Source organism: Pholcus phalangioides, unplaced genomic scaffold (genome assembly GCF_987345545.1).
Source record: "Pholcus phalangioides strain wild (caught in Gottingen) unplaced genomic scaffold, Ppha-v1.0 ptg000003l_1, whole genome shotgun sequence".
NCBI classification, from domain to species: domain Eukaryota; kingdom Metazoa; phylum Arthropoda; class Arachnida; order Araneae; family Pholcidae; genus Pholcus; species Pholcus phalangioides.
In genome coordinates this window covers 5,156,511-5,179,811 of record NW_028301596.1, presented here as the reverse complement: position 1 = coordinate 5,179,811, position 23,301 = coordinate 5,156,511, and the positions used below count along the sequence as shown (strand labels likewise).

At 36.2% G+C, this 23,301-nt stretch overlaps 3 protein-coding genes across 4 annotated transcripts in view; 2 read left to right on the top strand and 1 right to left on the bottom strand.

Moving 5' to 3' along the window:
- The window catches only part of LOC149087945 (cyclin-dependent kinase-like 1), a 38,149-nt gene extending 32,595 nt beyond the window's left edge, over positions 1-5,554 (top strand). For both annotated transcript variants that reach the window (XM_089252619.1, XM_089252626.1), the window contains exons 7-10: positions 3,206-3,288; positions 4,191-4,250; positions 4,635-4,769; positions 5,333-5,554. In XM_089252619.1, coding sequence (XP_089108745.1) covers positions 3,206-3,288; positions 4,191-4,250; positions 4,635-4,769; positions 5,333-5,452 — 398 coding nt within the window. In that variant the 3' untranslated portion in view covers positions 5,453-5,554. The remainder of the gene's footprint in view (positions 1-3,205; positions 3,289-4,190; positions 4,251-4,634; positions 4,770-5,332) is intronic.
- Positions 5,555-6,162: 608 nt separating this feature from the next.
- On the bottom strand, positions 6,163-19,932 carry LOC149087944 (uncharacterized). The gene is made up of 9 exons (XM_089242828.1): positions 19,759-19,932; positions 18,229-18,374; positions 16,496-16,671; positions 15,253-15,361; positions 10,237-10,474; positions 9,057-10,150; positions 8,726-8,944; positions 8,142-8,212; positions 6,163-6,479 (listed from the first exon to the last, which is right to left on the bottom strand). Exons 1-9 carry the CDS (start codon positions 19,770-19,772, stop codon positions 6,210-6,212), a joined length of 2,337 nt encoding a protein of 778 aa, XP_089098954.1. The 5' UTR covers positions 19,773-19,932; the 3' UTR covers positions 6,163-6,209.
- A 439-nt stretch (positions 19,933-20,371) lies between these two features.
- Positions 20,372-21,423, top strand: LOC149087943 (methylglutaconyl-CoA hydratase, mitochondrial). The gene has a single exon (XM_089242818.1). It carries the CDS (start codon positions 20,430-20,432, stop codon positions 21,318-21,320), a length of 891 nt encoding a protein of 296 aa, XP_089098944.1. The 5' UTR covers positions 20,372-20,429; the 3' UTR covers positions 21,321-21,423.
- Positions 21,424-23,301: the final 1,878 nt, after the last annotated feature.

The window sequence follows — 23,301 nt, the reverse complement described above, 5'->3', positions numbered from 1 at the left end:
TGTTGTTAACCTATCGTGAAGCTTATTTCTGTGTAATGCTTGTTATAGTGCTGCCATCTGCTACCTATTTTTCGAACTGTGTGAGTGAAGTGCAATGATTGAAAATTTACTGTTGTAGGCCTGTCGCTCTTTGTGGCAAGACTTTTTAACGGGGGGATCGGCTCGCATTCGCGCCTCGAAGATCGGAACCACAGAAAACCAATTTCAGCTGACCACCTCAGCGGCGGTTCCATACATACTGTCGAACACAGGCATCGAAACCTCAGAACTGAGGTTAATTGACGCCCCCGCCCCTTAAATAAATTTTGTGAGGGTGCCAAGTCCAGGGTTTGACAAATCCCGAGCGCCACCTAAAATGTTATATAAGGTATGTGACTAATAAATTGGAATTAGCACAACACTAAAAGCTTTGGAATCCATATCAGCGTATCTACCAACAAATTCATTCAAACCGAGCACAACTGCAGTCTATCGACATAGGCAATTTACTACCGATTGAGTCACTCTGTCCTGAAAAAAAAAAGAGATAGAAGAAACATTATTTTTGGATCCATTTTTATTGAAAAGAAAATGTTTGGCTCTTAAAAAACGTTTCTGGCAACCTAGATTGTTTAGCGATTCGTCAAGCCCTGACCGAGTCGCTCTACCTTAATTACTCCATAAAATACAGTGCCTCCACCACTTGTGTAGACACACGAGTGTTACGTATTTACGGGACGACTGACAACTTTGCTTCTTCCTTCCCCCCTCCCCACCCCACAAGGCTCTCTTCATATCGGCGTATGAAATCATACCTCAATTTCGCACAGGTTGGGCCTCCGGCTTTAATGCAGTCTTTCTCCAATGGAACCGCAGATTTGTCTAAAGACGAGATAAAATTACGCAAGAGAATTTTTCTGTGAGATTATGCAAAACGCACATTTTTGAAATAACGTGAAAAATGTGATATAAACGGAATTTTTGATTATATTTTTGTTGCCTTACGGTCATTTTATGCACGCGAGGGCTAATTAAGCCGGGATCAACAATTTTTTGCGTTGGACATTTTGCCTTTATTTATACTCACCGCGGGGTCGGTGGCCTAACCTCTCAGTGTGGGGGGGGGGGGGTAGCAACCTTTTTCTGTGTGGTCATGTTGTGTCTCCGCAACAGGAAAGTTTTTTGTGACAAGGACGAATCGGATATCGAAATCGCGACATCTCCAGACATCCTTTGGTATTTCAGGCGAGTATCTTAAGCTTATGTCCCACGAGAGTTTGCTTGGGGACGCTGGATAAGATAATTAAAGTTAATAAAAGTCTTTGTTGGACATAAATCGCAAAAACCACAGCCGGCGTGAAGCAATCCGTACTTGTTCGGTCATTTCAAAGGAAGACGCTCGTTCCGCTGCCTTTGTATTGAATTGAAAGCCATAAAAATTATTGCTTCGAGGCGACCGCGGATCCTGACAAAGACTTTTATTATCTTACCCAACGTCCGCAAGCAAGCTCTCGTGGGACATAGTTTTTATTGACCTGGGGCTATTGCACCCATGTAAAGGACTATTCCGCAAAGGTTCACCTTGCTTGAAAACTGCTCGTCCACTTGAGGCAGGGGTCCTTAACCTTTTCCAGTTGCGACCCAAAACCAATAACAAGATCAGCCTCGTGACCCATGGGACTTTGATTTTCGAAATTAGTGAAACCACTGATGCAATATGCGCATTTATAGCAGAACTGCAAGTGGATTTGTACGACTCATTCAGAAGCCGCTGTGGATCAAGTTTGGGTTGTGACCCATCGAAAATTACTAGCTGCGTGCTAGTGAAGTTGTGTATGACCCACACACATTTCAGAATCCCCTGCGAAACAAGTTTAGGTCGTGACCCATAGCTCATAAATCCGTGGCCGTAAGCGGATTGGTACAACCCATTTTGGAAGCCGTGCAAATGAATTGTAGGCCGTGACCTTCAGCTCAAGGATCCCTAGCTGCTAGTGGATTTGAACGGCCCATTGCGGAAGCCACAGCGAATCAAGTTTGGGTCATGACCAATATCTCAAGAGCCCTTGATTGTTAGTGGTGGATTTGTACAGCTAATTTAGGAAGCCACTGCAAATTAAGTTTGGCTCGAGACCCATGGTACAAAAATCCCTGGCTGTTTTTCGATTTGAACGACATATCTCAGAAGAGAAGTTTGGGTCGTTTTTCATAGATCAGAAATCCCTGGCTGTAAGCGGATTTGCACGACCCATGGGTAATGAACTTAAAGCAACTAATTACGTTCAAATGACGAATTTTTGAAAATTATAGAAAATGGTTTTGTAAATTTGTTTGAATGTTTTTTACGCAGAATCCAAAACAATTTCATTCTTATACATGGCAATAAGTAAAAAAAAAGTTGTAGCTGATTTAAATCATTTGGAAAAATGGTTTCAAAGGCAACGAACAGTTTTCAAACGCATTTTTTTTAAGATTCATTTCTTTCGATCCTTATATTCTACGTGAAACTAAATTTTTCAAAACTATGGAAGCTATTCTCCTGAAAATTTTCAACAGCGTTCTAGGTAACATTAGCTGTGCAATAAACTAAAATCTTGGATATATGTTGAGAATTTAATATTTTAACAGCCGTTTGAATAAAAAATTTTGCTTTTTCTTGTCAAAATTCGCGTATTGTTTTGCTTTTTCTTGTCAAAATTCGCGTATTGTTTCACGAAAAATGCCGTATCTCAGAAAATATTTAGTACAACTTGAAACTTTTTTTTTCATTGTACAGATGATAATCACAGCTACATATAGAACCAAAACTCGAATATATGCTGTATTTTTCAGTGTCCAATGTCTGGCGTAAGTAATAAAAATAAGCTAATTTTGAGACCATAATATAAGGCATAACTCAAACAGTTATAGAAATATTTCATAAATTTCGATAATTTTTTTTTTTTTTTTATACAAGTATTTATGATTAAAACCACATTTGTAAAAACCATTGTTTTTAAAAAAAGTGTCCCGCTCGTAGTCTCTCAGTTGTGTGTGCCTTAAATTTCTTTCAAAGAAAACCCCATCTCATCTGTTTAAAAAAATACAGTACATATATGAGAAACCTATTTGGAAGGTATTTAGCGTGTTTCAGTACGTGTTATAAATCTGTTATACTTGAATCTTTGTAGTTAAATATTTTTTTTTAGCAGTTCAAGAGAAACTTATCCTTACAATTCTGTTCCAGGTGAGCTTATCCCTCGACATCTGCAGATCTTCAGAAAGAATGACTTCTTCAGTGGAATCAATATACCCGAAGTCGATGTCCGGGTATGTATTACGCACGTGAAAATGAATACGTATCAGAGGCTCTCCAGATATTCATTCCCTGTAGCATCTCAATAGGTCATTTTCTGCACACGAGGGCTAATTAGACCGGGACCTACAATTTATTGCCGATTCCGAACGGCAGGCTTGTTTTTTTATACTCATCGAGAGGTTGGCGCGCTAACCCCTCGATGGGGGGACTCCCTGCGGTAGCAATTTTTTGCTGCGGTCAAGTCGCCGTTTTTTGTTTTTTTTTGTTGTATCCCATGTCAGAGGAAAGTTTTCTGACAAGGACGAACCGGGTATCGAACTCACGACACCTCTAAACATCCTTTGGTACTTTAGGCGAGTATCTTATCGACCGGGCTACCGCGCCCCCATCTCAATAGGATTCCCTAAATCATTGCTAAATTCAAAATTATTGAAAAAACAAAGATCTTATTTTTTACTCCAAATTTCATTTTATATTTTTATTTCCAATTCGATTGTGTTTTAAGCACTTGAAGAAGAGAACCACTGCAGTGGATCCCGCTTATAACGTTCCCGCTTAGTACGACTTATTTTTGTGGTCCCAACCTTCACTAAAAAACACTCGAGATTTCCCATTTAAAAATATTTTTATAAATCCCTTATAAGCGTTTTCCCACTTACATTTTTTCATGACAGTTTTTTGAACATAAGCAGAAACTATTGTATACAACCCTTTACAATATGAATGACATATCTGAGGTCTACACATTATTTTGAATACTTTTTCTAATTGCAAGTATGACCCTATGATCACGAGTAATTATAGGAATTTTCCTATGCACCATGTATACCAAAATTATGTTGATCACATCAAATTCTGTAATATCAGCGTGAAAATGTATAATTTGAATAATTTCTTCTCATTCATGTCATAGGAGCCTCTGGAAACCAAATTCCCAGATGGAATTTCAAATGAAGCTTTCGATTTCTTGTTGGTGAGAAATGTTTATAATTCATTTTCATAGTAATTGATGAGCTATTTTTTTTTATGTGAATATAATAAAAAAAAAAAATCTCCCCCACCATCCACTGTATTGGGCGATTCGCCCGTTGAATTTGTATTGACTGCAATGATTTCTTAGGGCACGTGTTTGTCAGGCTTAAAGATTAATTTATATTTTTATTTTCAAAACTAATGTCAAAAAATAACATCCCTGCAAATATCTCAAAATTACAAAAATATTTCTAACGATACACTTCCAATTAAAATTTAAATACACGGTATCCTCACCCTGCAGTAATTTTAAAACTTAGATATACACGTGCGTATTTATGTATCATTTGTTACCTTTGGATTACTGAATAAATCATGTTTGTAGAAATGCCTGGACAAAGACCCTCAGAAAAGGTCAACGTGTGAACAACTCTTCCGCCATCCATACTTTGACAGCTTCAACAAATCCGAGCTAGAATGCGACTCCCTATCAACAAGACTCCGACGAGAAAAGTTAAAGGTAGGCTAAATCTCTATTCTATAATCCGAGAAATCTGCGACAAATCTGCATGAGATCAGTGCCAACAGAAGAGTTTTAGACTTGTGATCGAGCTTTGATTTCTGATATAATCTGTGTAGGTGCACACTGCCGCAACTACGGGGGGAGCAGGCGGATCTCATGCCCCAGACCAGAGGGGGCGCAAATTTTATTCTCAAACTTCTACTTCAACATTACAAGGGGGCGCAAAAATGCGCACTTGCCCCGGGTGACCAAGCATCTAGTTGCGACCCTAGGTGCACATCATCCCCAGTTCAAACACCGCAACTAGAAACGAAAATTAACTGACACCCCGTGCCACTATCTAGTTTGGCGTCCGCCCGCCGTTATATTGAGCGGAAAAAGAGCAAATTTGGCACCTTTCCCGGCCCAGCAGATCCATTGAAACCAGTAGTTGCGGTCCCGAACCACTATTGTACTAGGAGGGCGTAACTAATCTCAGCCTAAGGGTAAAAGTCTTCAAAATTAGATAGGTATGATCAATTCTGATATACAATCATGATAATACCGATATATTTTTTCAGAGTGGAAACTACCAGATGCTGTTACCTCAGCTCTCAAACAATTCTGGAGGATCTTCAACAGATCTTCGTGGTGGACATGCAAGATCTCTCAAGAAATACGATCCATTGCCAAACATTTGACAATGAAAGACACATTCTCTCCATCTGTACAAAAAATCGTACGTCAAAAAACTACTTTGTAAAGCATTTGTATAATAAAAATTCAAATAAGCCTCGAAATAATCCTTTGAAAACATAGCTCATACCAAGTGTTTAATATATCTGATATCTTAATTCAATTTCAAAGTGTGTTAGAATGCTAGTATTATGCAATTAGAAATGTCCTCTCCACTTGTCAATACAAGATTATTGAGAGACTGGTTATTTGTGGAGATGAAGATTACAAGGAAGAAAATTCATCACTGCCCCCACGGAGACTCGAACCCCGGTCTCTCGCTTGCCGGACAAGTGCTCTACCATCTAAGCTATGGAAGCAGATAGAATGTTTCAATCTTGGAGCGTATATATATGTATATATGTTGAAAGGCACCGTACATGGACAGCGTCAACAATAAATTAATAGCTCGTGAATGACATAGGCCAACCAGATGGCCACATGCAATTAGAAATGTTCTCTCCCCTTCTCAATACAAAAATCTTGTAATCTTACTAGTATAATGTTTCTTTCCTCATCAGCTTGTCCTTGTATGTTCAAAATTAGCAGGAAAAATTTTCTCCACAACATGGAAAAACTTATTTCCCTTCCTTGATTGAAACATTCAGTTTGTGTTGAGTTTGCTTGTGATAGTATATTGCATAGATCCAATTTTTCATACACTTTCAACTTGCTGAACATAAAATATTTATTGTATTAAAATATAAAAACCAGTATAAATCTTCACATAACCCTATTAACGATTGGCGAGAAAGTTATAAGATCTCCTCTTATAGGAACATTAGTGAGTCCAGAGGGTTTAAAAGGAGTCCCAAGTAAACTTATTTCAAAAGTACTCTTTTCTACAGTAGACGAGTCTTTTTCAGATACAGGTCTTTGTATACTGTTCCTACCAACTGATTCTGTATGTTGAGATTGCAATGGCGTCATGTCCTTGTGATAATGGCTGTTATGTCCACAGGAAGAACTATCTGCATTGGATGCATCGGGGATCTGAAAGTAACAAGACCTTAAAAAATGCATCTTTATACAATGATACTGCCATGAGATAAAATAAACTATATTTTACCACTACTTAACCCTCCAGCCACAGGCGATTTTTGAGTTTTTCTGTATAAAATCGTAGGGAATTTTTATCAACTATTTTGCCAGGGATGGTTAGCATGCAACCTGTGACTAGGTAAAAGTACTATGTATCGAATTGGATATCTGAATAATGTTATAACAAGTACCTCACGATAAACTTCCTTATTAATCAGACTATTTACATTCATTATTTCAAATAAAATAATTTACTGTGTTTGATAAAGCAATATATGGTGATATATTGCTTTATCAAACACACAAACTACTTTCAAAGTTTATGTTGGCATTTTCTTCCTATTTTTTCCCCGCCACCTTGTTGGGTGAGTTTTGTGTTGTAGTCTCTGTATTTGAAGCCCAGGGTAGAGGATCGGTGACTTTTTTATACTTATGTATGTACACTTAAAACATACACAAAACTGCAAGCTTTCTAGGTGAATTTACTGGTGCAACTTATATTCTGGAGTGTCGCCCCTGGTGTGGCCCGCAATACTACAGCTGATCATTACGTTGGCCCTCAAAGGGAGAAAAGTTGGCCACCTCTGCACTATGTATATAGAACGTAATAATAGTGTATCCCAGAAAATTTTGTGGAACATGTGGAATGCATTACTCGCAACTAGAGGGTTAAGGTACATAACTGTGATTGATGCTAGTTTATGTCAATCCATCTTTCATATTATGAACTAATAATTTAAAATTTATAGGTACGTTAAAACTAAATTTCCTCTGTAAAATCCTAATCAAGACATTTTTTTAGTGATAATCTATTCACATAAAAGCTGGACGTATTATCCAAACATGAATGAATTGACTAACACATGCCCCTTGTGAATATTCCTCAAAGAAATTTCTAATAAGTTGGTGCATGCCAGGAAGCGTGTGGATATAATGTGGTTATGATGTGTTTAAGAAATCTTGTCATCCATCTTCCAAATTGTAAATGAAGGTAACAGATGCCTAAATTTCTGTGTTTTATGTAAGAAAAGTATGTGGTGGATGAAAGAGCAGTAAGAATTTTAATAGCACAAAGGTGCAAGAGATCCTAAATGCACACTGGGATATGAATAAAACAAAACTATTAAAAAAGCATCAAGGAAAGAGACTTTTGGATATTATGCTGAAGTGAACTCTGAAAAGTTTGCTGTCTCCTCCGCTAAGCATTGAACATTGGTCCTCTTGCGATCCGGGCGAGTGCAATACCATATGCACAACGAGAGACAACTCTGCCTTTCCTTGAAGTATTGTCCGAGGCTTTCACAGCTGGCATTCAATGACTTAAAAGCAGTTTCCAGGCTATTAGACTATGTTCTAAGACATTTTCTTCCTGACGTTTCTTCTGAGATTAAACAGACGCAGGTCTCTGTGACGAGAGAGAGACTTCATTTTCTGCTTTTTTTTTAAATTTTACACTCAGTAGAGTGATACACTGAAATAGGTGGAGACTTTTACAGCCTCTATTAATATAATATCTAGAAAAGTCTTTTTCCTTGAGAACGGCGAGCACAAAAATTATATTACAAAAGCTTTTTTTTTTTTAATGTAATGGAACGGCTGGTTAGCTGTTTTTACCATTTTCTTCTTGAAAACAGATCCGGCATCACCATTATTTGTTGCTACCTTTGTCTCATCGGCAAGCAAACCTAAAGATATTCAATATCTCAATGGAACAGATAAGATTTAGCACAGAAATTAAACAAAAAATGTATAACATAAAAAGCTGAGTTTAGCAGTTTAAGACCAGATTGTGATAAAATTTTAAATCAGAGGTGTACAATCTCTAGTCAAAGAAACTAGAGATTGTGCAAACTCAAACAGTTGAAAGTCCCTGTATTAGTTAGACAGACTGCACAATGGATTGGTTAAAAATATGAAATCAATACCGGTTTAATGTTTAACAAATTTTCTGTGTCAATATTGTTTTGCGTTATGGTAGTATCAGTTCAGTGTCTTACCAAAGTATAAGACAAAAGTAAAATAATTAGGGGGGGGGGGAGAAGAGAGAGCATTTTAAAAATATTTTCATGTAATGTTCAACTGTGTGTCCAATCAAATAAAAAATCAGATATATAGCAGTAAGCAATTGAATGCATCTCAAAAAAAAAAAAAAATACAGAGTACTACATTTTTCTGCATACAAAAGCTAAAATATTCACCCTTATTTTTCTTGATCGAGTCAAGAGTAATAGCACTTCTCCAAGGACTTCTGACTTCATTCAGGAATTTCAACGAACTTTTCAGAGGTTTTCCAAAGGGTGAATCAACGAGAGAGAAAATTTTCGTATTTCGCAAAGGCGTGTCACCAGCCATATTTATCGAGGAAGAAAGGTCAAGAGCTGCTATTTCAGCACTGATGGCATCATCCAAAATTTCATCTGACAAAAAAACATTATACCTAGTAATATAAATTTTATTCCCTAAATTTAAAAAAAAACATTTGTAAGGTAACTTAACAAAGTATAATACATGAAGAGTTGAAATTCTTACCATCTATGAAACATGTTGACATCAAGCTAAAACTGTTGCGAAACACATCTTTATGCGTGATTATTTTTCTTTCTATAATCTTATCATCTGGATCATTGTCTACGAAATTTTCTATATTTTGTCTCATCAATGACATATTCATGTCTGAAGTTTCATTGCCGAGAAGATTTTGAGAACTTTCTTCAATTTCCTTCGGTTCAATCCCATTTTGAACAGTCTGAAGAGTACCAAATGTATTACCCATACAATCTCTATTGATGAGTTCTGCATTCATGGATGAATCATTTAGATTTTTAACCGGCTCAGAGACTGATTTATTCGAGGAACTTTTTGAAGATTCTTGTTTTGACCCTTTTATATCACAATTTTCCATCTTGCCATTCACATTTCCCAAAGACGCTGAGGGCTTTAGCAATGTTTTTGTATAACTTTTCCGTATCTCAACACTTGAACTCAGTTTCATTTTCTGGTTTTTATTTGAATCACCAGAAGAGGTACTGGTAAGCTTCAAATTTTTAGTTTTCGCCTTTGTGCTAATGCTTTTCCGCTGCTGACTCAGTTGTTTCAGAGAGCTGTTATTGCATTGGAGTCTACCAAAATCTTTTGTTGCCATGCTCAGTCTATTTGCACCATTATTTTTTTGATCAGAGGGTAAAAGTGAAGCTCTACTTCTATAAGTGGTTCGAAAACCTCCATTAGTGCGATTTGCTATCTTAAGATCTGCTTTCTTATCCAGTAAATTGAAAGGACTTACTTTAGCACCAACACAATTGTTCTCTTTGTTTGAAATTTTTAAGTTGTTGGTGGAATTATTTTCCAGCCCATTTTGTAACGGAGATTTATGTTGGTTTTGTGATTTTGCAGCGAGAGAATGCCTACCAACACTGTTTCTTGCCATGTTAAATTGGAATGTGGTTTTCCCTTTTGGTAGAATTCTAGTCTCTGATAAAACTGGGCTCTTTTTTTGTGATAGATTTGAAACTCCTGGAATCTTGTTTATCACATTGGAAAGAGGTTTGGTACGTTTCAAATGAGTCTTATTTACCACAGATGCAGTGTCTTCTTTTGGAACTTTAAAAGGTACTGGAGTAGATCTGAAAAGTATAAAAAAAAACCCACAGTAAAAATAAGATAAGTTCATCGGTGAATAAAAACCTATTTAACCTATTATCATACATACATCCTGGATAAATTTGGAACTGCATCCCAACCGACTCTAGGAATAAATGATGGTCTGTAAGGTAATTTTTGTATGCTTTCTGGAACTGTGAAAGAAAAGTCATCTGGAGCAAACGAGAATTCTGCCACTGGATGGATACAGCTTATATCACTGGGAAAATCTGGTCTTCTGATCGGTATACCAACTCCACTAATGTCATTCAATTTATACTTTTCGGCATGGGCTTTAGTCTTGATTGCTTAAATAAGAAAAATAGATATAAATATTTTATAGAGCATAAAAATTTACACAAGTCACAATTCCAAATTCAAAGTCCATTTCCAAAATTTACGAAAGTCATAATACGCTATAATGAAATCAGGACCAAATGTAACTCATGTTGCTCATACAAACTGTGTATAATGTTATGCAACCATGACAAATTACACATTAATTTATATAGTAAAACCTGTCTTTAGTGGAATTGCAAGAGACAGAGGTTTTCTTCCAGTTGAACACAGGTTTCTGCTTAAAAAAGGTTCAATTAACATGATATGTAAAATTATGCAATGATCTCATACGCAATTGAGATATGATAACAAAGAAATTAAATGAAAATAAAGTAGATAATTTAAAAATAAAATAAAAAATGTACATTTTCTCTATAATTTCTAAATAAGCATTTATCATTTGATATAATACATTACTTATTAAAAATACATACATTAAATATTCACATCGAATTGTGAATTATAAATTCCGCACTTTAAATAAAAATAAATTTTTATTTCTCAGTCATTATGATGCAAAGCAAAGTGCTGCAGTTCTTTCAAGGATTTGACAGTATCTATACATGACTCAGGGCTCAGCACGGATCATGGCCTCAAAACTAGTGAAAATAGTGGCCAAAATGTTCAAAAAAGAGACCAAATAGTGACCAAAATGTTCAAAAAAGAGACCAAATAGTGACCAAAATGTTCAAAAAAGAGACCAAATAGTGACCAAATAGTGACCAAAATAATTTTAGACAGAGACCAAATGGACACTGAATTTTGATTATTACCAAATTGAATGAATTGAAATTGAATTTAGTTTTTACTAAACTTTGTATTTCAATGGAACTCGTTGAAATCTGTTTTCTTTACATAGTAGTGTGAAATAAATCAAACTCAAACACATTCTGCTAACCAGAAAAGTTTTGAATAACTTATCAAATTTATCAACAACTATGTGTGAGAGAGTAATATTACATCCTTTTTAAGTAACAGCAGCAATGCCTTCCCTCCGTGTTGCTTTCCGCAAGCCATTTTAAAATCAATTTAAGCAGGAAAAACTTCAAAACAGGAAAAAGTTTTCACATTTAAAGGGGAAAAAAATGAAATAACACAAAATTTTTGATGAGACAATTTGTCCCATCTACATTCCAGTGGATTTTTCATTCATGTTATGCTATGAATGACAGTATACAAAATGTACTCAAACTTTTTTTAACTAGTACAAATTTTATTTACATGCCTAGGTTTGTATTCCAACAAATTTTAAGAAATTTACTATAATGATTTAAAAAAAACCCTATAAAATTATATTTTTACAATATTTTAAATTATTAAATTAAAATATTACTTAAATTACTGAATTAAATAAATTATTAAATTGAATAAAGTATTAAAATTATTAAATTAACTAAATTATTTTAATTATTAAATTAACTAATTATTTTAATTATTAAATTAACTAAATTATTTTAATTGTTATACACGTTAAGGGAGGGCAAACCACCCCCCCCCCCAATGGCAGAGCCTATTGATAACATTTGCTCCTTTACCCAGAAACAGTATAATTTTGGCCCCTCCACCCGTAATTTTTAACAGAAAAAGACTCAGCGGCCTTCCCCGGTAAATTTCCCATGAACCTTGTAAGCACCAACGTGGCGGCTTTTTTCCGCGCCAATCAATCGCCGTTTTGCGGCGGTCAATTCAAGATGGCTGACAAAGGGCACATAAAATTACAAAAAAATATATTATTTATAATATGAATCAACCTAATATGCGAAAATAGATAGAAATATATCGAGAAATACGGAAAATTAGGATAAAATGAACACAAAAATCGAATCAACGACCAGTGCCGTCTTAAGGCATGGGCCCGGGGGCCTCAAGCGAAGAGGGGGCCTCACAAAAATGAGATCTGGTTGAAATTTTCGAGAATGTTTGGTAGGGCCTCCGAAAAATCAATTGGCCCGGGGGCCCATGATACTCTTAAGACGGCCCTGTCAACAATATACGGGGTTTATAAATGGGGTTGATACCGAGTTTATGGATGCTGCTGTCAGGATTACCAATTTTAGCGCGAAAAAAAGTCGCCACGTTAGCTCTGACTCCTCCTGTAATTTTCAATGAACAAAAACAGTGAATTTGCCCCCCCCCCCACCCGACCCGAGGCTCCCGATTTACCATGGCCGTAATACAATATTTTTTTTCTGGAGGGGAAACGTAATTTTACTGCCCCTTGACTGTGAAATTCGATAATTTTGCAAATAAATTTAATCGCCTTTTCTTAAATATACCATTCCATCAAAAATGCTGTTCGAGGCATTGCCCCCCCCCCCCAGTTTTGGATCTGATCACGGTATGTAGCAACCTGGGCCGCAAGTACGAACGAAAATTTACTATCGCCCGGGGCCGGTATCCATTTTTTTAACGGAAAAAGAGTAAACTCGGCACCCTGGCACTCTTCCTCGTTCAACACCCGTGGAACCAGACCCCGCCCTCTCCTATTGCGGTCATGACAGCAACTCGAGACAAAAACGTTTTAATAACTTTCGAGGTCTAAAAAGGGGATTGTTTTACACAACACCGACATTAAGTCAACAATTGGTATCGTGAAGATGCTCTAAATTAAGTTACAGTCAGAAGCGGATAAAGGTCGGTAGTTGACGGCCCCGGGCATAAAAAAAAAAATTAATATTAGGCCCTTTAAATTAGGAAAAAAGTGTAAAGTAGGGGTCAGAGGCGTGCTTGGTGTGCCCACAGTTAAATCCGCCTCTATTTATGGCTCGCATGCACTGAGTTTTTATCAGCCTGATGACCAATTTTCATCTGATTTGGAAACCCTTGTGTTAAACTAAACGTTGAATTGCAGGATTCTGTGATCTTTTCATAAACAGTTGTCCTTTCGATCATACCTGGGGCTACGGTTTCTTGCTGAGATTTAAATCCAGTTAGAAAAATAGTACGAATTTTATTTCTAGATAGATCACGATTTTCAGTCGGATGATTTTTTTTATTGTAAGTAAATTCAAAATACTTGCGAGCTTCTTTAACCTTGGCCACCTACAAGAGTATTCTCCAAAGCGTATTAATAATACGCTTAATACGTATTAATAGTACGCATCTTTAATACACGCGCTTTGGTATTCTCCCGCTGCACGTAAGTTAGTTTCTGCACGGGCTCTCTTAAATCGCCATTTCAAATATTAAAAAAAATTAACAAAAGTAACGATAGAACAAACAACAAATGTAACTTGCTCGATGCTCCAAGAAAGGAATTCTGCCCTTAGGACTAAAACTTTTTAAAACAAATAAAATAAAGGATCAATTTTAAAATAAGATGAAAATGAAAAAACAAGTGAGCACGCGTGGGGAAATAAGAAAGAATGGTAGTGGGGGGGGGGGGGGGGAATTCTTTGTGTAAGTATGCCTTTTACGCTATTTTTTTCCGACCGGCTTTTCCATAAAATGACTCTTTAACCAAGGAGCTTTCTTTCCAAGCGCCTTGAAATCAAGTTATGCTGACGTCACACGGTATGCTCCTGGGAAGATAAGATGCCTTCATGTATAGGGGTTCTATGGGAAGGGAGCTAACGATCGTAATTCAATGAAGGGAGGGAGAAAATTAACGACCTTGAACCTTTAAAGTTCTTCCTTGAAAAGAAAAACACTGACAGTAGAAAAGCGCGCGAGACCGAGGTTTTTTTGCTAAAAAAAGTGGAAAAAGTGACCTGGGCCTGAAAATACGTAATAAAAGTGACGCGTTTCTAAAAAAGTGACTTTTAGTGAAAAAAGTGACCCGTGCCGAGCCCTGATGACTTCACACACACACAGACGACATTCATCCCATGTTCATCTCCTGTTTCGACTTTCTCTAAAATTTTCAATGAGTGTCAATATCTGAAAGTTTGTATGTACATTTTCGTTTATGTTTATGTAACCTCAGCACTGCGATCAAGAGGAAAGCAACTTACATGCATTAAAGTCTTGCAAACCATTTTGAAATCCAACCCTTGCACTGATATCTTCCCGTAGAAAACCCTGCTGTTCGAAAAACGTTTGATGCAGTTTCAGGAAGCAACTGCTTTACTACATATGGCTTAGTAATATCACAGCATCAAGTACTGAAATAGTTTTTGTTAATATTAGGGTGGATGATGTAGAACCACATTGGCAAGCAGATACTGCATAAAAAAATTTCCACGTATGTAGAGCTCTACAATGTTTTGCAAAATTTTCCATTAACGAATTTATTTTGCTGGTTTTTTTTAAGCAGAAGAAACCTTTTTTTATTGTTTACCAATAGAAAAAAGAAAAGTCTGATAATGTATGGATGTTTCAATGAAATTTTGATGAATTTCTTTTAACTGCTCTTCTTTCTCAAAAGCTGGTCAGACCACAGGCCAAATCATTTTATATATCATGTGTATAATATTTCTTGATGCTCCCCTCCCCCAGACTTTGTTAAAATGTTAATGCGGGCAGCCCTGAATGAAAAATTGGAAGAGCCCGTCCTACTGTTTGCTACGCTATGGGCCTTTACTAGTATAAATGATTTTATAAATTTCATTGTGAAAGAATTGATTGGAATGAAGGTATTGAAATAAGCACTTAAAATGGCATTTATATAGGAGGAATTATGTATTAATTAATCTTGCATACAAGAAATTTTTTTACACAAGTTATAAAGTGACTAAAATAAGTCAAAATACATCAAAGCCTCAATTAGAATTATTTGAAAGATCATGTAACAAAACCAACAGCATACTTTTTGTCCGATTAATTTCATGTTGAACATCTTTTGAAATACTGGGGCTAGGGTTCTTTGATTTGGAGCTTGATCCATTTTTCACAAGTGAAGCTGTTCTTATTAATATCTGAAAGATAATTGTAACAGTTTAATTGAACAGATTTTAGATACCATTGAGACATGCCAATAAATAAAACTTATTCAAGGGTAAATTGATTGAATCAAAATATTTCACTTCAAGGAAGATGTTTTATCATAATAATTAAACCATATAAATTGATATACTGCTTTTAAATATTTCACATACAAATTACATACTAAACTGCAACAAAAAAAAAGTAAATTACTTTACAAATGTGCATGAAAATTTATTGCTTTATACTTATGTAGCTAAACAAGTGTCTAGAAGGGATATTATAATTTTCCCCATTCATTTTAAAATTCAAATAAAATATGAAAAATTATCCGCAAAGAGAGCAGTGTTCTGCAATTGCTGAACTCTCAAAAATAAATATTATCTTAATATATATTAAATATATATAAATATTATCTTAAAATAAATCTATTAGGAAAAATACAAAAATTAAAGCTTTCATATGGTCTCAAATCGAAAAATTGCCAATTGGAAAAATTTGTGCCTCTGAAAGAATTGAATGAAAATTCAGAGATATGGGATTGAAATTCTTGATTTTTACAAATTTTTAGATATTTTCAAAGTCCTTAGAGATTTATTTCAGCATATAGAAATGACAAAAATCAAGAATTTTAGTCACCAATTTCTCTAGCAATAAATTTTCTCCCTTTTAATGTATAAATTTATTTCAGAAGAAAAAGCATCACAAATTTTTCTAATTTACTATGGATTTTAATGGGACTAAAAAAAAATTACATTATATATTTTTAAAATAAATTTTATTATTTTCTGATAATTCATTTTGGCAAAGTATTAATTTATTCTGTAAAAATTCTTTCACTGATACTTCATATATTTTACTTTTGAAGGGAAAAACCCATAGAATTTCACACCTTTTAGGCCAGGATTACACTATAAAAGTTACATTATAGCCTAACGTAACACTACACTTATTGGTTGCAAGTTTTCGAATTTTGTAAAAGAACTCTTATTAAACTTTTATAGTGAAATCTCAGCCTAAGACACTTTTTCGTCAAATACATCTTACAGCATTTGGCTAAATTAGTTATGTAAATGGCCTAAGACAAATTATAGCAACGAAATGAAAAATAACAATATATTTTTTGCCTTAGTTGTTGGAACTTTCACAATGTTGGTTTTCAGAACTGGTGGCGCTAAAGGTAGTGGAAGGCATGACGGTGAATTGTTCTTCCTCTCGAATGGAAGTTTTTTGAAAGATTTCTCATCCCGTAAGGTTCTTAATCTGTCCAGTCTTGACCTCTTTGATGAAAATCTTTGAAAAGCTTCAAATAAAAATAACAGTGAAAGGGCGTTATACACTAACATCATCATCACTCTGCAAAATAAGAAAACATGAAAAATGGCAGTTTAAATTGAAGTCAATACAATAAAAAATTGATCACAACAGGAGCCCAGAAAACAAAACTATGAGTAGAAAATTACCTCATCAAAATAACGAGCAAAGCATAAACAGTAAAAAAAAACTTTTTATCTATTAACAATTACAACAAACTTATTTTTGGCTACTGCCAAATACATAAAAATAAGTTGCAATTTTGATACTGTTAAAAATGTTTTGCATTTATAAAAACTTAACTTTAATAGACATATCTGTGCCTATTAACAGCATGGGATTGAAATCAATTCAAAAATCAGTCATCTCCAATAAAGGTCAAGTGAAGTGCATCCATAAGTCTGAAACAATCCCAAAAACCTGGTTACATAAGCATGGATCGGGATCAAGAGTCAGATAATATGGGAAAAATTGGTACGTCTCTTAAGATATAAAACACTCCATGATACCATACATGGATACTGTAATCATACTAAACACATAACACAAAAAGATTCTCATGTTTTGCCATACTGATAGGTCAAGAAATGCTATAATAGAATGTTCAACATCTGTATAGTACCAGCTCTTCAATTAGTTGCCCCCCTCCCCCCGTATTCGCGAGGGTTATGTTCCAGGGGTGACTGTGAATAGGAGAAATCAGCAAATAACAGAAACCATAGTTTTTCCTGTATATCTTGTTTATTGAACAGCATGAGAAGAGTCAGGTAACATAGATGTAACGGAATGTAATAGAGGGTGCTGCGATTGTTGGCGATGTTTTCTGAAAGAAACATTGCGATTTATATTTGCCAGTTCTTCATATCATGTTGGAATATGATGTGACAAGGCTTCCTCTACCAATTTTTCTACATGTGAAGAGCGTACCATAGAGGAATCTATGTCATGAAAACAATCTATTGCTGATTTGAACATGCAAAGTCCTTCTGCTATGTTACTCTTGGTGAACTTGTCTTCTACTTTTTGATCTTGATCTGGTACCGCTTTAGTTTCAGGAGCAGTCAACTGCATCAAATCCTCCTGTCATTACCTCTAAATCGCTATTAATTAGTTGTTTGACTTCTATATTCATATCATTGAACCCTTCTCCACCCACCTCTTCTGCTAACGTGACAATGCCTTTTATAGTCTCTACAGTTGGCTGTTTAGAAATGGTTGTGTCTTTTAACGCACATTGTGGTAACTTTTTCTATCTTGGGAGTTGCCACAGCTCTAGTGATGGCAGAACCATCCAAAAATGAACCATCCTAAACATGCACCACTTAAATTTTGTAAACAAAACACATGAATGATGATTTCTGAATGTTGCAAAAAAATCCAATAAGTGGGGGGGGGGGGGGGGAGAAACCACGAATATGGAAACTATGGATACGGGAGGCAGACTGTATTATAAAGTTGAACATGGCAGCTACAGACCTGAAGATGTACAAGCTTGATATTAAAAGCAATCAAAAATGTACTGCTTTGATAAGGAAAATGTACATACTTTCATCACTTGCGTTTGTCTCTTGAACAAATTCATCTTTGACACTGGAAACTGGTATTCGTCTCAAGGCACAAATCCTAAGTTCTTTGATGTTTTGACGGCTAATGATTCTCTCATGAGCTCTGTACTCTTGCAAGAACGTTCTCCTATAAACGAATGAAACAAATGAAGTTACTGAACAGTCACGTTACAGAATATATAATTTTGCAATCATAGGCATGAACGATGCCAATTTGTATATATGCATTAGATCACTCAGCTAAAGCCACTGAAACTTGTAGGAAGGGGGGACAATGCATGCTCCCTGCTCCCTACCTGTACCTCCGCCTATGCTTGAAATACTTTCAACACAGAAACCTTAGATTAGTGTTTGTATATTAAAAGATCTACATGTGCAACACTTCCAGGCATGCATCAATTTGTTAGATGTCCTTTTACACACAGCTTTAACTGGGGACAGAGTCACGACTAGAAAGGAAAATTCATTCTGCCGCCCAAGGCTCGTATCCATTTTGGCATCCTCTCCTCCCCAAAAGTTTAAACAAAAATAGAAAACTCAGTCCCCATGGCATCAGACCTACATTCTGCCCCAACTAGGACTCAGGATTACTTTTTATGGGGGTGGGAGAAGAGGCGCAGACCCAGGGAAATGTTTTGGAAGGGGCGATTCGTTAAGCAAGTTTGTTACCTGATCTCATATTTTAAGGGACACACATAATTTTACTCTAATTATTCTGCATATGGGATGATCCCCCACCTCCTGGATCCCCATCTGGGGGTGGGGGCAAACATTTATCCAATTTGCCCCCATTTAAATGTATTTTATATTTGTGTTTTTATCCCCTTCCCTCCTGTAGATCATAGCTTCCAAACTTTTTATTCCATCACCCCCTTCTTCAGAAACGGTTTTCTCATCGCCCACCAACTCAAGCAAACCCATTGTATCCTATGCTATACCTGCAGTTTCTATTGCCCCCTTGGATCATTCCACTGCCCACGGGGGGGGGGGGGGGTGATATTGCCCACTTCCCACTTTGGAAAACACTGCTGTAGATCTTCAATGGTGACATTCTTATAATGAATTTACACTTAAAAAGTGTCATCCCGAGTCCTCAGGCTGGAGCCCTCTTCAGCCCTACCCTAATAGGAACCAACCTCCCGCCCACTCAAGATTGCCACCAAGGGTAATTGTACCCACTCCCCTTCCCTAACTCTAGCCGTGTTTCTGCGATGCATGTACAGTCCAATAGTAAATTTTCACGAAATTCTGATCACGTGTTTCATATTTGAATGCTTTAAATTCAACACATGGCTTGAGCAGCCCACGGAAAAACACCAGGGGGCTCTGATCAAAGAAGTGTGAGCCATGACATTTCATATGTAAAACAATTCTATTAAAACATAAAATAACATCATAATGTAACAAACAATAACATATCCCGATGAATATTGGACGGAAAAGAAGCTTTGCGGGGTGGGGAAAGAAGTATTTTATTGAGTTGTGTAAAACATGTGAAAATAAAAACTTACTGATACTCCACCATCTTGGGATCCACAAATATTTATTAATAAGCACGTAAAAACATATCTAAATAATAAAAATGAATAAATTTAGGCATTCAGTTAAAAAAAAAATGTTAAAATGAGTTCCGAGCACGCAGAGACGGGACGAAGGTGTTTCTCATACAACGCACAGGGATATTTAAATTTACCCGCCTTTACTAGATCACATGATGTCACCTTCAATATTAGTAGCAGTTGTTAGAATTTGCAGTCATGTTAGAATTTTTTTGGAATTTAAAATATGATATTTCACGTTTTTTGTAGTATTACCAAAAATTATGTAATAAATTTTTTCTTATTTTTGCATCTGATACAAAAGTTTATATTCATTCTTTTAATCATCTCTGATGTGACCATATTTTGAGAAAAAACGGGACACTTCATCGATGCAAAATTCGCGTTAAATGACATCCTTTCAATAAAAAATTTGTGTCAACTTTCTCGGCATACTTAAGAAAATGAATATTTTTACTAAAAAACGATGAATTACTCAAATACTATTGAAGAAATTTTGTGCAAGGAAATAAGGACAAATGGTCAAATAAAAATAATTTGTGTAATTTTTTTTTGGAAAGGTTATGACCGTCCTGAATTGTTACGCCCATTTGTTTACATCGTCAGGTAATATAACTGCGAAGATGATGGTAAACAACTTATTATTAAAGTCTTCCATAGCACGAGGGTTGCTGAGGAACGCCGTATTCCATCGCGGTTACTCAGCTTCAGCGGCCGAGGAAATATGCGTTAAACGGCTGAACGGGGATCGGGAAGGGATCGTGACGTTGGGATTGAATAGACCAGAGAGGAAAAATTCTTTCAGCAAGTCGCTGCTGAACAGATTCGGCGAGGTCATCGACACCATCAAACACGACAATAAAATAACGGTTGTGATCATCCATAGTCTAGTGAAAAACGTATTTTGCGCCGGTGCCGATCTCAAAGAGCGAGCAACCATGCCGGAAGCCGAAGTCGGTCCTTTCGTAGCTAGAATTCGGGGTATGTTAACCGAATTCGACAACTTGCCGGTGCCGACTATAGCTGCCATCGACGGACCAGCATTAGGAGGTGGCTTGGAAATGGCTCTGGGATGTGATCTACGTGTTGCGTCATCAAATGCTAAAATGGGACTCGTAGAGACCAGGTTGGGCATCATCCCCGGTGGAGGCGGTACTCAGAGACTCCCTCGTATCATAGGAACAGCCCTGGCTAAAGAACTGATTTTTACAGCTCGGATAATTGACGGCGAAGAAGCACACAAAATCAATCTAGTCAATCACGTGGTGAAGCAAAATGAAAATGGTGACGCTGCATTCTTGAAAGCTTTGGACCTTGCCGATGAGATCCGTCAACAAGGTCCCATTGCTCTACGCATGGCGAAAGCGGCGATAAACAAATCTGCTGACACTGATTTGAACACTGGTCTTGCATTCGAATTGGCATGTTATGCACAGGTTATCAATACCCAAGATCGCATGGAAGGGTTGATGGCATTCAAAGAGAAAAGACTACCTAAATTTCGTGGTGTGTGATGGAAAATGTTTGAGTTTGGAAATGTTTTTTCCCCCTATTATCATGGGTTATACTTTTTGAATGTTTTTTTGTAAATTTTCTTAATAAACAATTTATAATAGAGTTTTTTTCATTCCATTCCCTTACAAAATTTTCATATGATCATTGTATAGAAAAAAAACTTGACGTGGTCTATATCGGACCTACTGCTAGGAATGAACAGTCTTTTATATTTCTCAAATCTCTGAGTTGAGCTGATCTCCCTGTTGAAGAGTCTCGTCACAGAGAGTTAAGTCCTACAACAGCGCAAATATTATATCATTCACAATTTGAAACGTATTTGGCAATACCAACACCACCACACATAACATTACCAGAATAGAAATTTTAAGGGGATGCCTGGCCCTTATGCGGGCCATATATTCCCCATGAGTGCTGGGGACCCATCGCGTCCCCCACACACATAACATTAGATAAGCATGCAAGCAGTTAGATTAAGGTCACCAGATTCAAAAACCAAAAAAGGACGCCGGCATGTCACACCTTCATGACATCACTTTCCTGATTTCCACAATGGATGGCGCCACTATACTATAAAAAAAGACAGCTATGTTTTCCCAACTAAAATAGAACCCCTAAAAAATCAAAAAGAACAAATACTAATCTGTCTCCCCTCCCCTTTTAATGAGTTTTTCACAGTCCGATCAGTTTTATTACTTTGGATGTAGCAAGGTGAGAGGTTCTTTTTTCTTTCTGAAGCATTGCTTTTTTACTAAAGGTGAGATGAATGTTGTTTCCATCGTATTTTCTTCATTTCTGAATGGAAGAGGCAACACCTCCTCTCCCTCCACTTCAGTATAAGGCATTAGCTGTTGGTGAGCATACAACGGTATTCTTGAAATTGATATTGCAGTTTTGTTCTTCCAGAGCGGTTTTTCCAACTGTCTTTTTGGTATTCTCCTGAAGCTAGTTCCGCCATGATTACAATAGCGTCTGTCCTGCTTGGGGGCAATTTAGGTTCTTGTATTCTGGGAATTTTGACAACGATTGGTTCAAATGTGGAAAAAAAAGATAAGCTGTATGTTTCAGAGTGAAAAAAAAATCTCGGAAAAGGAATAAAAAGGGGCGAATCTTCTAAAACATAGGAGGACGCTTGAAATGACATAAAAAAAGAGGATGTCTGGTAAGTTAAGATTGCAGACACATAATACCAGCACAACTCACTTTTTCCTGAAACAGGAGAAAAATATAGCAAATTGCCAAAGGTAATGGACCATAGTTATGCTTGCGAAAAAGAAGTAGGCGCATTTTATGGTGACAATGTATAAAATGCCTAGACAGGATACTCTTTGTTTTTGGGGAGTGGAGATGGAAGAGGGTGAAGTGGTGTCGAACCCTACAGTTCCTACTCTTAAGAAATACAACTTTGTTTGAGTGCAAGAATGTGCAATCATTTGTAGGAATTGAAAACCAAATTTTTGTTAATTGCAATCATCTTGTATTGATGCTATTTTTTTTAATTTTATTCTCATGTGGTAGATGCGATTATGCTAATACAGTTGGCACTCATTATGTGACGACCCCCATAATTCAATCGAAGACAGATGTTGCATCAAAATAAAAACATAATTATGGGACAGTCATTTCATTTGAGACAAACTCATAATACCGGTTACTGTAAAGGAATAATAGTTAAAATGAGAGTTGACTATTTTTTAAAATTTAGTTTGAAGTAATCTATATTTTCTTATTTAATAGGCTATAACATTAGATTTCTTGAAGTTAATACAGTGGAAGTTTGTCTATTTCTGCGCTTTTGTTTCAGTCTCAAAATAAGATTTTTAACTTTTGGGGAAATTAATACAAAAATGAACTTTCACATGTTGTAGATTTTGCTAATGTGAAAATTTCACAAACCAGCATTTCTTAGTATGCAGTGAAAAATTTTATATTTAAATAAAATAGTGAAACTCTTACCTAACGATATAACAGTACATTTTT

What these genes read in the sequence shown, in the direction of transcription:
- LOC149087944 (XM_089242828.1), bottom strand. An exon ending in GACAAACGCAAGTGATGAAA is followed by an intron (nt 16,672 to 18,228) that starts GTATGTACATTT and finishes TTTTATTTGAAG; the next exon opens with CTTTTCAAAGATTTTCATCA. An exon ending in CTCGATCAAGAAAAATAAGG is followed by an intron (nt 8,213 to 8,725) that starts GTGAATATTTTA and finishes GAATATCTTTAG; the next exon opens with GTTTGCTTGCCGATGAGACA.
- LOC149087943 (XM_089242818.1), top strand. Translation starts at nt 20,430, where the DNA reads ATGATGGTAAACAACTTATTATTAAAGTCTTCCATAGCACGAGGGTTG.